The sequence below is a fragment of the Pyrus communis genome, chromosome 16, assembly GCF_963583255.1.
Source record: "Pyrus communis chromosome 16, drPyrComm1.1, whole genome shotgun sequence".
Taxonomy (NCBI): domain Eukaryota; kingdom Viridiplantae; phylum Streptophyta; class Magnoliopsida; order Rosales; family Rosaceae; genus Pyrus; species Pyrus communis.
Genome location: NC_084818.1, coordinates 10098252 through 10111868, shown reverse-complemented (window position 1 = coordinate 10111868; position 13617 = coordinate 10098252). Strand labels below are relative to the sequence as shown.

Genomic DNA, 13617 nt, shown 5'->3' with positions numbered 1-13617 from the left:
TAGTGATCATTAGAGCTTATTAATGTAAGAATAAGTATGGTTTAGGAGTATTTACTTTGAACAAGTATCGTTTATTAACTTTCGAGTTTTGATCGAGTTTAAACGTGCGAGTAAAACTTAAAAGCTTTGTAATAAATGAGATTCTAAAATCAAAATAAGTAAAAGACAATGATAGAACACTTAATTGCATCACAATTGTTCCCACAATGCTTTTGTTGTTTCCCTTAAAACTCTGTTTTCACAATTTAGCCATCTTTTATTTTACTTCTTGTTCCAGCGATTGTTAAGGTATTTCAACTTGCAGTGTTGTCTCCCATTAAGTAGTTTAAAACTTTGGCCAATTCAAGAATCTCCAAATATAGCCACTTAGTACTACGATCTAGTGGTAATTCTCTTCACTTGTAAGTGTGAGGTTTTAAGTTCGATTCTCACCAAAGGCAGATATGAATAACATTATTACTAACCCATTGTGAAGCTATAACACCCCCCCCACCAAAAAATCTTTAATATAGATAATATCATTTGTTAAAAAATGAAAATAAAAATAAGAAAATTTCCAAATATAAGTTTATTTTCAACTCCTTTAATCTGTCATAACTAATTGCAACATTTGTCTCCGAATGTCTATGGGCCCTACCCTATGATTGGACCAGGTTTTATTCGACCCTTTTCAAAATGGGTAGGGCTTGGACTCTGCATATTGAGCCATGGGTCGGCCTCATAGGTTCGAGTTGAATTGGGCCTTCAGCTAGGCTTGGGCTTTACAAATTTCATAAAGGGTCAGTCCGGCCTAGCCAATTTTACTCTTACGGCCAAAATGTTTAGGGTCGGGCAAGGCAAGGGACGCTACTTCTTAGGCCCAGGCCGCCCATAGCTTCTAATCTTATAGTTGGGCCCAAAGCATTTTACAGGCTCATAGCTTCTTTCATGGGTGGTCAGTTCAATTTAGAAAATGCAATGGTCATTTGAACAATCTCTTCATGGCTCCAAACTTTTGTCGCTTTACTCAACCAACTCTTCGAAATTCGAAAGCTTGGCCTAGTCTAATCCTAATAAGGTCGTAACTCTTACCAAAGAGAGTAATTTCTATGGTTCGTGTATACTATCATCGTGATGTTTGTTATAAAGATGTTTCGACCTATCAATAATACAACATTATAGCATCGCACGAGATGCTAATGTGTCCTCTTTATGAGAGAACTCAAAATGCGTATCTTTTTGGGGTCAATTTTATCCTCGTTTAGTTTGAAAGAAAATTGGTATTTTCCATTTTGTATTTAAGTGTTTAGTATTTTAAGTATAATCAAGATAATGATATTTTTTTTATTTTTCAGACCGTGGAAACAGTTCAAACACGCTAACGGGGCAGATAAGTAAAAAAGTATGAAACTTGCTCGTCAAATTTCAACTTAGTTGCTAAGTAAAAGTCTGGATGAAATCAGTCAAAATCTTCAATATCTTTGAAATATTTGGTAGCCCTTTCTTTATTCCTCTCAACCAATTGCCTTGTGGACCAGTGGTAGGCATGCATGCATTTGACTATTGAATTCAAGCTACAAGTTCTCGTGAGAATATAATCTACGACTATGCAGGACACATATGACGGAATTGAGTAGGTTCCATTTGTTTTTATCAAGTGGAACCACATAATTAGGAGGAAAACTTACCATTTACGGGTTTCTGAAATTCCTAGTCGTTCTTTCTACTCAAGTGATGATAGTGATAGAGAGTGATAACGAGAAGATCAGTGCAACTTCGACACTATGAAATCGATAGACAGATGAGTTGTATGAATCGTTTCACGTAAGTTTTCACAAGTTCATGCAACTCCACTCTCCCGGACCTCATCACGTGATGTGAGTGATACATAAGGGAGTTGCATGCATAATCCCGTCCCTACACAAACTACTTCAAACAAATGTACTTAACCAGCATGCATGCACCACGATCTTCACAAGACATGCACTGCCTCTTAAATGCTCTAAAAATGCTACAAGCACACCACAAACGACATGCTTTTGTTATTTTGGAACTTTCAATACATTTGAGGGAGCCAGAGAAGCAAGTTCCAAATTTGGGGCAAACACTGCAAAGGCCAAAGAGAAATGGGCACAAAAGGAAATGCCTAAACAACACATGGGCGGTTGGACTTCTTGTCAATCCTCCGCTTTTGGCCACATGTTTTTAGTATTTTTGCATTTTGCAACCATACATATTACATATCTATATATTATTATATATAAAGCAGAACAAGTTAGGCACATAAAAGCACAAAAGTGGGCAGGGGTGTGTCTCTGTTTTAGGGTTCAAATTTATCCAAATTCCTAACCCTAACCATGGAAGATGGCATTTAATATTATAGTGAAAAAGAAACACACTTTAATATCTGTTTTGAAAAAAAAAAATTCTTGTGAACTTCACTATTATCATTGCACCTAACTGTTAGATTGTTTGAGCGTTTCTCATTAAAACTATTTGTTCTCGACGTGATTAATCACAATGTTTGAAAATTTTATTGTGCTCCTGTGTATGACATTGCACCAAAGCAATGCATGATTGAATGTGCAATTTAGAAGCTAAACAACAAGAATGCAACGACTAAACATTCGAAATAGATACTACAAACCAGTAGCGCACAAAAAATTCCCCTTGATGTCATTGTTATTGCTTTTTCTCTAAGTTTTCTTTTAACTCTTCATAGTCCGTGGCCTTTTTTTCAGCACGCATGGAGCACATGCCTTCTGTCAAAATCTGCTTCACTGGTCACTGCCCACTGGTCAAGCCAATTGTAGAATTCAGATACCATTTGGACCACATTGTTCTATTACTCTTGAGAACCAAGTGACTTTTATTCTTTTACTCATCTAAGTTTTTTTGCTAATTATGTATGCTGATTTATTGGATCCATGGCCCCAATTTTCTTGCTTTTTTTCTCCTCAAATTCTTTTATGGTAAAGGTTTAGACACCTCAATTGCTTTATAGAAAGTAGAAGTGTGAAAAGGGATGGCCTAAATTTGGAGGACATGATCTATTCCTTTGCTCCTTTTCATGTGCATTTATGCAAATCTCACTTCGACTTGCTGATATCAAAGTTCTATTATGTTTCGATGTATTTAGCAGTTAAAATCTTTGATATTGGACTCCATGTTAAATATTTAACAATAAAAAATCTCAGTGTATAATATACTTGGAAGCATACTAAAAAATCCCTACCAAGGAAAGTGAGAAAAAAATGAGAAACTAAATCTAAGAATGTTCCTACATTTTGCTAAGGCAGTTGCATCCAGTAGATTCAATTTGCAAAATACAAATCAAAACCACCGTCATCCAACAACCAAACTAAAAGCGGTTAAGCACTGGCTAGCATTCATCTCTGCACCGGAAATTCTGTGTTCAAATTGACCCACCATTCTCCCAACATTGGTGGGCCAGATATTAAAAACTACATAAGTAAAACGCTGAAAATAAGTACGAAAACAGTTGAGTAGCTGCCCCTTGTGAAAAGCGTGTTGAGGTACCTACCCGTGACAGCAGTTACAATTGCAGGAACAAACAAGGAAAATGTGAACAAGGGCTGTGAAGGCACCACACCAATGCCATGTGATCTCAATTATGCAAGTACGAAACATATGCATACCAAGAGTCCACCTCTGCTCTGGTCCCTCAACCACAAGACTACACACGTATTGTCACATCCCCACCAATTGACAATTCTAATTTGAAGACTTTTTTCTCCATGTTGAAAAATTCGCATAGGAAATCACATGGCACAAGGGAACATGCGTCTATTTTTTTTTCCCGTTGAAAAATCTCCCAAAATCAACTCCGCCCCCACGGAAAAGGCAAAAATCTGAAGTGTAACCGGATATTTATCTTTCATTCCGTATCTCTCAAATCAAGTTATTTGTCAACTCATCACGAGAAGAGAGAGATACTGACAGGGGGTAGATAATGGGTTACAATCCCCATGCAGAAAACAAGGTAACCCAAAATTTGGAAGAAGAGCAAGAAGAAAGTAAACTAGCTCTAAGTTTCAGATGCATTCAACCAAGAATTTTATGGAGAAGCCCTCAAAACTTTCTATCACAGTTATTCATCGTATCGATTCACAGTTCAAAAAGGAAAGGAAAATGAAAGAGAGGGCCAAAAGCCTAAACAAGATAACTGAATTCAAATGTCGAATCTGGGTAAGAATTCATCTAATCCTCCTCAGACAACAGAAGAATATACTACATATACATATACATATATATATATATATATATATATCGACGATATCATCCAGTAAAAAAAACAGTAGTGATGATGGATGGTAAGAATGCAAATGGAGAGAAGGCAATGAAACTAAGATTCAAGAAACAAAATAAATCTATCAGTTTCTTCATAACCAACAATTTGAGGGTCGGTTAAACTTACAAATGTAATCGAACTTGCATGAATACTTATCACAAACTATGTATGCTATAAAATAATCACAGAGAATTTGGTCCCCTACTTGGTCATTAGGTAGTTATTTGTCTCTAATTCTAGCTAGCAATGCGATTCCTTTTCGGATTCCCTGCTGTATATCAAAAACATCTGAAGAAACTTTTAAATGGGTTCTTTCAGTACTATACCTATGGACTATGTTAACTGCAGTGCTCGCACTACCCGACTGATGACAATGACTGTAACGAGTTGGATTCACGGGAAAATGCTGCAATCAACTTCTCCTTCGTCAACCGCTCCGATCCTTGAGACTTGACAACAAATGTATGGAGCACAGTGTCGTCTGCTGCTGCAAGTTTTGACTCAACAACCGTGATTTGTGCCTCTTTGAATGCTTCGACGACTCTTGATGCAGGGTGTGAATCCAAAGGGCAGCTCACCCTTACAATAACCTCGTCATTAACAGCTTGAATATCAACCTCAGGTGCCTGGTTCTGAATTTCCATACCTGAGCTAGCCCCCAAGGCTGAAGCGTCTCTTGAAGTGCCCCCGAGGTTCTCCCTCTCTGCTTCCATGACTTTAAGCTTCGCCTGGAGCTCGTTGATGTAAGCAATGGCATCTCCCAACAAGGATGCCTTGTCCATCTTGGATATATTGGGCACAACAGCTCTTAAAGCATAAAACCGCTGATTTAGCTTCTCCCGCCGCTGCCTCTCTGCCTCCACATGATTGAGTGGCTCTTCTCTTCCATTTGCAGGCTTCCTACCCCTTTTCCGTGGCCTCCTTTCATCAGCTGTGCCTGGCTGGTCTTCCTTGCATGGAGCTTCAGCGTCTGAATTTTCAGAATCCACACCAATGGGCCGGGGAGCCACGGAAGGCCTTGAAGTGGCCCCTGAAAAGTCGATTTGCATCGGCACCTGCTTCTGTGGTTGATAATGGTTATGACGAAAATCATCCCTGACCCCATCGACAAGCTCCTGTAAATTATTCACCGGACTTTGCGAAGCATACATCTCAGTTGGGCTCCCCTGTTTCACATCATGATTGTGCGGCCAATTCGAACCATGAATACCATTTCGAGGACTTGAAAATGCAATCCTATTCCCATTTGAGTACACATCCCAGGGCCTCTCCTCCAACTTTCTAACAGCAAGTTTTTCTCTATAACGAGGCCGAACTGAGTTTCCTGAGTTCAAATCTTGCCCGAAAATCTTGGGAACTGCTTCCCCTCTCTCCACAGGGCTCAGATTAGTTAGGTGGACATTTTCATCTCTCCTCCTTCCAATCATCGGCACACCTGCCACTGGCTTAGCCCTCATGTGTGAGGACTGTGTAGGGAACAGTGACCTTATGGACTGCAACAACTCTAAACGCTCCCCTATGCATCTCACTGAACCCAATTCAACTACACCAACATCTGTTGGGACTAAAACAATGGTCTGAATTCCAGCAGACTTAGCAAGAAACGATCGAACGCAATACTCCGACCCTGATTTCAACAAGTCCAAGAGCCAGACATGCTCCCCAGATGCAAAGCACTTGCCAGGACCCTCCTCTCCTCTTGGAAACGAAAAATACATGGACGCAAGCAAGAACATCTCCATATCGGTGACTCGGTCTAATCCAAGAGCACCATTATACTCATCTGAGCTCCCAAACAAATTGTGCAACTTTTGCAGCACTATCTTCCTCATCCTCTGCTGGGTCCCATCATCAAGCCTAAGACCGAGAATCCTCGTGGTTTCGGACACTTCACCTTCCTTAGGTTCTCTACAAGAACCATCACCCCAACACAGAACCCAATCCCCAGACTTGGACCTAGAAATCTGCCAGAAAATGGCATAATTCCAGCTAAAATTCGATGCATTCGGACGCTCCACGAGATCCGAGAGCTTGTTGTGCAAATTCTCATCAGTCCCTATACCCATACATGAATTCTCATTCGAGGAAACCGCGCTCGAAATCAAGTAATCGAAAGCTCTGGTTCCTAAAACTGCAGCAACCATGGCTTTATCTTCATCATCCCAAACCCCTCCTCCTAAACCCATCTCAATCTTCATCTCCAAAATCCAGAAAAATCAACCACCCTATAAAAATCGAGCTAAAATTTTCAAACCCCAGATCAAATCTCAGCCCCAAATACCCCCTAAACCATGAAAAATCCCGACTTTTTTTACTAAAACCAAAACTTTATACATTCAACCAAATCAAACACTCCCACCAGGACTACAATTTCAAATCTCAAAAGCCGATAATTCTAAGTAAAAAGCAAAACCCAGAAAAAATACAACAAAATAAATCCAGAAAACACAAAGGGTTAGGAAAAAACTACACACACCAGCTTCGGCAAAACAAATGAGATCATGAGGACATGATTGCGCAAGGCAGCGAAGAAAGAAGAGTGTTGGGCACAGCAACCATTCCCGGAAAGTGAGAGAAAAAACAAAAATTTTCCCGGAAACCAAACAGGCAGCGATGTCACGAACAATAACGACAGCCCAGAAAAAATACCATAAAAAAAGGTTCGGCCTTTGGTTTGTGTAAAAGCAAAAGTGTGGTGGTTAGAGAGAGAGAGACAGAGAGAGAGAGAGAATTAGAAACTGGGTTTTACAACGTTTGATCTCTGTTTTCTTTGTTGTTGGACTCTCTTCCTCCAAAATCCTAACAGCACGAGTGAACCGTGGTTAAAAGCTTAAGCTCTGATTTGGGGTTAGTTTTGAACCGTGGTTGAAGCTTTCGGCTTCAGGGTTTGAGAAGTAGTCGGCAGAGATTCTTTTGTGTGTGTATGTTTGACAAATGAGAAGCACATGCAAAAGAATGGGAAATTTGAAAATAATTAAAAATTAAGATTTCTGATAGAATTAAAGTCACGCTTTTAAGTTGTATTAATCATAATTAAAAGTTAATATGAAATTACTGATATAATTGCAAGCGATGACTTCATATCAACTTTCGATTTATCCATTTTGAACTTTGAGGGTATATTAATACTTTTTCTTTTTATCAACTTTTAGTTATTAATATCAAAAACTCAAAAAGTGTGACTATATTTTATATGATGTTCAAATTTTGGTTATATTTCTAATTTACAAAAACAAGCTTATTATACTTATTTGGGTTCTGGTCTAATAATATATCGTTTTTAACAAAAAATTATTCAATTGTAACATGTCTATTAAAATCCGTTTTATATAAGTCATTTTGTTTATAATTAAAGGACTTAAAGCTAATCTATTTATATTTACAATTATCTCATGTAATTAATTATGGTAAGTTTAGTTAGTAACAGCTTTTAATTTCTTGGTCCAAAGGAAAAAACACGATAGAAATGATTGAGCTTTCGAAAGGAAAATGTTTGAGCTTTCTAAATAATCTACATATATTGTTTTACTATTATTATATGAGATAAGACCTGAGAGAAAGACATTTGAACTTACTGCTTGTTTTATATTTGTCGTTTTACTATTGATATTTATATCTCGTGATTTATTTTCGTGATAGTGTTTGCACATGTGATTATTGACAATGCATACATACGAGACAGATTCAAGCACAAAAGGAAGACGTTTGAACTTACTACTTATATTAAATTAGTTATTTACTAGGATATTCTTATCTCATTATATATGAAATAAATTCATGCAGAAAACAAAGACGTTTGAGCTTACTACTTATTCTATATTTGTTGTTTTACGACTGATATTCTTGCCTCGTAATCTGTCACATCCCGATCCGGGACGGAATATGACAATTTGGTATCAGAGCCTAACCTTGGCCGTGGTGTGCCGACGAGGACGTCGGACCCCTAAGGGGGGTGGATTGTGACATCTCACATCGTCCAGGGGAGTGATCCTTAAATGTATATTCTCATCTCTACCTAGCACGAGGCCTTTTGGGAGCTCACTGGCTTCGGGTTCCGTAAGAACTCCGAAGTTAAGCGAGAAGGGGGCTAGAGCAATCCCATGATGGGTGACCCACTGGGAAGTTAAGCGAGAAGGGGCTAGAGCAATCCTATGATGGGTGACCCACTGGGAAGTTGCTCGTGAGTTCCCAAAAACAAAACCGTGAGGGAATGGTAAGCTCAAAGCGGACAATATCGTGCTACGGTGGTGAAGCGGGATCGGGAAGTAATCCGCTCCGGGCCGGGATGTGACATAATCCACTGCAATAGGACTAATCAAAAACCAAGTAATCAACGACATGTTGGACAAACCAATATGTATGTTGAACTAAGACGTTTGAGCTTATAATTTATTATATATTTGTTGATTTATTATTTGATATTCTTACCGTGTAGTGCACCGTCATGAAATTTTATACACGTGACTTCGTGATCCAACGGTTAAGATAAACCTGAATCGAAACTTATTTTCCATATTAATCTGGTTGTTTTACCATTGTCAATCTTGTAATTCAGGATTTACTGACTTCTAGGTACTTACCAATATGCCAATAGGTTTAATTTATATCATAGATTAAACATTAGTTTTCAAAAATTATTATTATTATTTGAAAGAGTAAATTGTAGCAATGGTCCATCAACTTTAATTAAATTGGAGCAATGGTCTCTCAATTAAAAATCTTTTACTATTGGTCCCTCAATTCATCAAAATGTGTGGCTATGGTAATTTTGTCAACTTCGTCAAAATTTTGTCAAACTACAATTGGGAGCCCTTAACTTAGCTATGGTCTTTTTCGTCAACTTTGTCAGAATTTTGTCAAAATGAGTCAAAATGAGTTATGTTGGAATGACCTTTGCTACAATTGGGTTAAAGTTGAAAAATCATTTCTCCAGTTGGATTAAAGTTGAGGGACCAATGGTAATAGATTTTTAGTTAAGGGACCATGAATGCACGTTTTGATGAGTTGAGGAATCAATGGTAATGGATTTTCAGTTGAGAGATCGTTGCTCTAATTGAGTTAAAGTTAAGGGACCACTATTACAATTTACTCTATTTGAAAAGAAAAAAAAGAAAAAAAAAGAAAAAAAGGAGACAACTGGTGAACCACAATTATCTATCTCTTCCGAGTTTGAATGAGATTAGTTGGGAATTGCACTATACATGTGATCACAATCAAGCAAATTCACGGCTTACAAAATATCAAACCCACACCTCCAGTTTTTTCTTTTTAAAAAGCTGTTGTTCACACTTTTCTACTGAGTCAATTGTTGTGGTTAGTGTTAAACCAATGATTAGAAAAACATTTTTGGAGGTTGAAGAAGGTGATTGTGGTTTAAAATTTTGGTCACCTTCCGTTATTAATTTAAAATTGGGAAATAAAAAAATTATGGTTTAAAAGATTTCTGCTGTGATATGAAACGAATCAGGTGGAAAGTTTCAATCGCATTAGGAGTCTTTGTCTTAAGTAACATCATGCTTTTCTGTTTTTCATAAAACACAAATGAATAAATTCATCATGTTGAAAGTCCTTACGTCCTTAGCTTAACATAGACGTGTCTACATTATCAAAACAAATAAATTATTAGAGCCACTCATTAAAATTTGTAGACATATTATAAGTTACAAAACTAAATTTAACCTAGATAATAGTTAAGGATTTCGGACTTGAGATTCAATAGACAGTTTAATTATCGTGTAATATTTCAAGATGTAATGAAGAGCGACAAAATAGAATGAAAAGGTATTATCATTTTTTACTTTGAAATTAATTGATATAAGTACATGTTGAGAATATCTATGGCACAAATTGAAAAGGGAGTGACATTATATGTGCTTATACGTAGTTGGGTTATTCGTCATATAGCCTTGGTTTTGTGGTGGAAACTCAACTGTTTTCATAGTATCAGAGCAGGTTGTCCCGTGTATGAAGTTCAATGGTCACACATGCTCCACAACACTCAATTTATGTTGTCCACGTACTAAGCTTGAAAGTTCGCACACATAAGAGGCTTGTTGAGAAAATCAATTCCATATCAAAGAAAAGAAAAACATCACATAAGTTTATAAGTAGTTAGGCATGAAACTCAACTTTCTTTAATATCAATTTTTTTTTTTTTTGTAAAAACTTTCTTTAATATCATAGGTAAACTATTTTTAAGGAAAAAAGTGTGGTGTGTGATGACAATGTTGTCTCCTCCAATGCGATTAAATTATCTTCACTCATGTGCTTAACAGTTCTTAGTGGGGTACATCAAGAAAGTTAAAGGAGGTTGACGCGTGTAGGTCCCCCAAGACATGAACAACACAAGAAAATTACCTCCACCTTATTATTTAAGTCAATTCTCGTGCGATATTATATAATATTGTGTCAAAAACATGAAGTGACAGAGATGTCAAGGAGAATCCCACTATTAAGAGAGTCTCATTAACATTTCTCATTACCAAAAGAAAGCACAATCCAACAGTGGAAAAACCAACGCACGGCCCCCGAAACCTTATAAAATTATAGTCTTCCATCCACCCTAGGCAATGACTGTTCTCATGATGCACATTTCTTAAAGAGGACCCATTACCTTCTTCGCACATGTTGATAGTTGGGGGACAGTAGATCGACTTTTCAAAGCAGACATTGTTGGTTGTTTTGATTGGCTTTTTAATCAAAATGATCTTTGAGATTGAAAAAAAAAAAAAATTTACTTTAGTGAAGTGGTTCTTGAGTTTCTCTATTGTCAATCATTTTGTTTATAAAAATCTTCACTAAATGGAAATGCAAGTGGAGGGTTTGATTAGACAAAGATACAATCAATTAACAAAGATTTTAAACGGAGGGACCAACATAGTTGTCGATGAACACTCAATAACCATTTACGAAAAACAAAATAGTTATCGACTTTCAATCTCAAAAATCAAAGTGAGAAGTTATGTTAATATCAAAGACTATTTTTACGAAAAACAAAATCATTGGATTGTGTTTCGTGATTGGGCATCAGATATTCATAATGATTTCTTTTATATGTTTAAGGTGAATGAGGATACTCTTTGTGAGGATTCCAGAGATCCTCCAATCACATCCATTTATTGTATATCGTGCGATCATTTTTTGTCATGTACTGTTTATATTTAATTTTAAATAAAAATAATTTACAATGATTTCTAACCACACGATGTACAATGAGCGTATGTGATTAGAAAATCCTTGAAATCTTCATAAAGATGATCCAGAGAGGATCCTCATTCGATTGAGGTTATAAGGTTTATTAAGATTAGGAGGCACAATAATGACGTTGGTGGGCCTTAATTGAGTAGAATCAAAGGAAGATGAAAATTGAAAGCGATTCCTAGCTAAATACCTCAATGATGGGTTTATTGTCACTGTTTCTCCTTTTCTTTTTACACAATAGATCAATCACAATAATTTGATATCAAACACGTAATTTACAAAACTCGATTCTACAATTTTTACTCCGAAGTCGCACAGAAAATCAATTCCACATTCTTTATGGTTCTAATACAAATGCACCTTAATGTAGTGTAGAGGAACTTATTAGGGTGTACCAAACAATTAAAGGAGAGAGCATGAGTACTACTGTACTGTGATTTTTTGCTACCGAACCATGGTGGCTAGGGTTTGCCTTGTAGGCTTAGAGCCAAACTCAACCATGCAACCAATCACTTAGTTACAATCTTACTTTACTGGATTCAACATAATGTCATGTGAACTGGAGACAATTAATTAGCTTATTAGGGTTAAACGAGATTTTTTTTATTTAAAAAATTTATTATTATTACAAAAGGGGAAAGGCTTTGAAACTGTTACATTAGAAGAGGAGGAGTTTCGAATCCATAATGCATAGGCAAAAATCGAACATTCTATTTACTAGGATATTGAACCACATACAAGAGTTAAATGAGTTTTAATTCAAAAATCCATGAATAAAATAGGTGTGTTTTTAATGCCACGTAGGGTTTGACTACATTATTATGTATTTAATATACTTATCATCTTGACGGTCAAATAATTAACTATATATATATTCACAAAAATTATATACGACCATCAGATAATAATTGTATCTAACATATGCAAATGTTGTAGGTAATTAAATACTGAGTGTTGTAGATGTTAAGTCTTGAGTTTCATAATTGCTTAAATCTTTTGTTTTTTTTTTTTGTCGAAAGATAAATTTTGTTATATTAAGTCTTGAGTATCATAATTGTTTAAAAATCTTTTGTTTTGTTTTGTTTTGTTTTGTTTTGTTTTGTTTTGTTTTTTTTGTTTTTTTGTCTTTTTTTTTTTTTTGTTCTTTTTGGTTTTTTTGGTTTTGGTAAAAAAAATAGATTTTGTTATGTTAGATGTTAGATTAGTTATCGATGAAATTTAAACACACACCGTCATGTAAGGACTTAACACATTTCCACCACCATGATAAAGGGCCACTTGCTTTAAATCTTTGGTTTTGAATCCTACCTATTCATTTCCGCATTATTCTCAAGTAGTATCGAAGAAACTTTTGGATAAAACATAAAATTATATAAAAAAGAAACTAAATGTTATAAACTTTTTATTGAAGTGTGATTGTGTAAATTCTAGATTAGATTTGATTCTAGTTATTCTACCCTATTAGGACTTGTATTCCTTGGAGGATAAGGATTTCTTCTCTCTCTTATTACCAACCTTACAAACACATATTTCTCTATATTTTCTCTGTGTCGCCAACCCCCTTTCCCCTGTCAGTTAAATATAGGCCACAATACGTTATCAACACGCTTATACCGTTGCGCTTAGGATCTGACGTGGAAGTTTTCTACAGCAAACCAGTTCACCAATATCATTATGCAATCAGGTTCTTTCAAAACAACGGTTTTTATCTCGATATTTTTGTAACCATGATAACTTGAACATTCATCATAATGCATGACCCAACTTTATGTTTTTCAAATTTTAGATTCTACATAAACTATGTATGCATTATATCCATAATTGTTGAATAACATGAATTGCATCCTCTATATATATATTCATTCATTAAATTATTTAATTAAATATACATTGAATTGATTGAAAAAAAAATCAAAATTTTTTTAGGGTTTTTCGAACCCATGACCTAAGCTTACACTGGAGCTAGAAGCTCCACGCCTTTGGAACCCAGATCCACGATGTCATTTCGACGTCGTCCACCTGCCAAACTTTGACACCCTTTATGGCATCCCATGCATGGCCTGTAGCCATGCCTTGCCATCCTCGATGACTTGCAGTCGTAGTCAACTTTGATTTTGGTCGAGATT

The 13617-nt window shown here is 36.2% G+C and overlaps 1 protein-coding gene across 1 annotated transcript; it reads right to left on the bottom strand.

Moving 5' to 3' along the window:
* Positions 1-4351: 4351 nt before the first annotated feature.
* LOC137720369 (transcription factor MTB1-like) lies at positions 4352-7057 on the bottom strand. The gene is made up of 2 exons (XM_068459428.1): positions 6768-7057; positions 4352-6516 (listed from the first exon to the last, which is right to left on the bottom strand). The coding sequence occupies exon 2, from the start codon at positions 6487-6489 to the stop codon at positions 4648-4650; it is 1842 nt and encodes a 613-aa protein (XP_068315529.1). The 5' UTR covers positions 6490-6516; positions 6768-7057; the 3' UTR covers positions 4352-4647.
* Between the last annotated feature and the right edge of the window lie 6560 nt (positions 7058-13617).